The 785-nt window shown below is 60.1% G+C and overlaps 1 protein-coding gene across 1 annotated transcript in view; it reads left to right on the forward strand.

Annotated features, from left to right (window-relative positions):
- Nucleotides 1-25: 25 nt before the first annotated feature.
- The window catches only part of VOLCADRAFT_89417 (uncharacterized protein), a gene marked incomplete at both ends in the record, with an annotated part of 1313 nt that continues 553 nt past the window's right edge, over nucleotides 26-785 (forward strand). Inside the window, 2 exons of the mRNA XM_002948942.1 lie at nucleotides 26-561; nucleotides 750-783. Of these exons, the coding sequence (XP_002948988.1) occupies nucleotides 26-561; nucleotides 750-783 (570 nt within the window). The remainder of the gene's footprint in view (nucleotides 562-749; nucleotides 784-785) is intronic.

The raw sequence follows: 785 nt of genomic DNA on the forward strand, positions 1-785 counted from the left end.
CCAGAACAGTCGTGTCGGCAGCTGCATGTGGTGCCTATTCGAGGCACACACGGAGGCCAATGTCGGGCGCGGGGCCACCGTGCGCTTCCGTGGCTACACCCAAGCAGTCAGCCAGCACTTCGTAAAGCGGAATGCAGACAAGAGCCTGAAGGTCGGCGCCCGGGCTCTCAAGAAGACCCATCGGCATTTCGTCAGCGCGGGCAGTGTCATGCAGGCGATGTACAGGATGCTCCACCTTGGGACTCCACACAAGATCACGCAGAAGCAGTTCGATGAGGCGGCGCTCCAGACTGGGTGCAAGGGCCTGACTGCCTTTGCGGCCCTGCCGTACGTCGACCTGTCGTGCCTCTTCACCGTCTCCACCGGCCATGCCCTGCTGTTCGGAGTGGTCAGCGACTTTGTGGACTACACGCTGAGGTCGCTCAAAGACATCAAGCCAGCAGACCCAGATGCCAAGCTGGTCATGTCTCGTGAAGCACGCCAGCGGGTCGCGGCCCGCGGCCAGTTCCTGGTCGTGACTTCGGACTTCGGGCGGCGGTACAAATGCATCATGCAGTACCGGTGAGCACGGCCAGCACTGGGCAGCCGGCCACACACGGNGTTCGCTAATAGCCGAGAAAGCAAATACGACCAGGGGCTTGCCTGGAAAAAACACCTTCGTCTGTCAGAGAGTTTGCTACTCTACCTATGTAATGTACTTCTTCTAGTTACACAGTTGCTCGCCACACTGCCCCCCTCCACCCATGCAGCAAGAGCTACCGCATGGAGGACTGGCTGCACTTCGT

Source organism: Volvox carteri (genome assembly GCF_000143455.1).
Source record: "Volvox carteri f. nagariensis unplaced genomic scaffold VOLCAscaffold_12, whole genome shotgun sequence".
NCBI lineage: Eukaryota > Viridiplantae > Chlorophyta > Chlorophyceae > Chlamydomonadales > Volvocaceae > Volvox > Volvox carteri.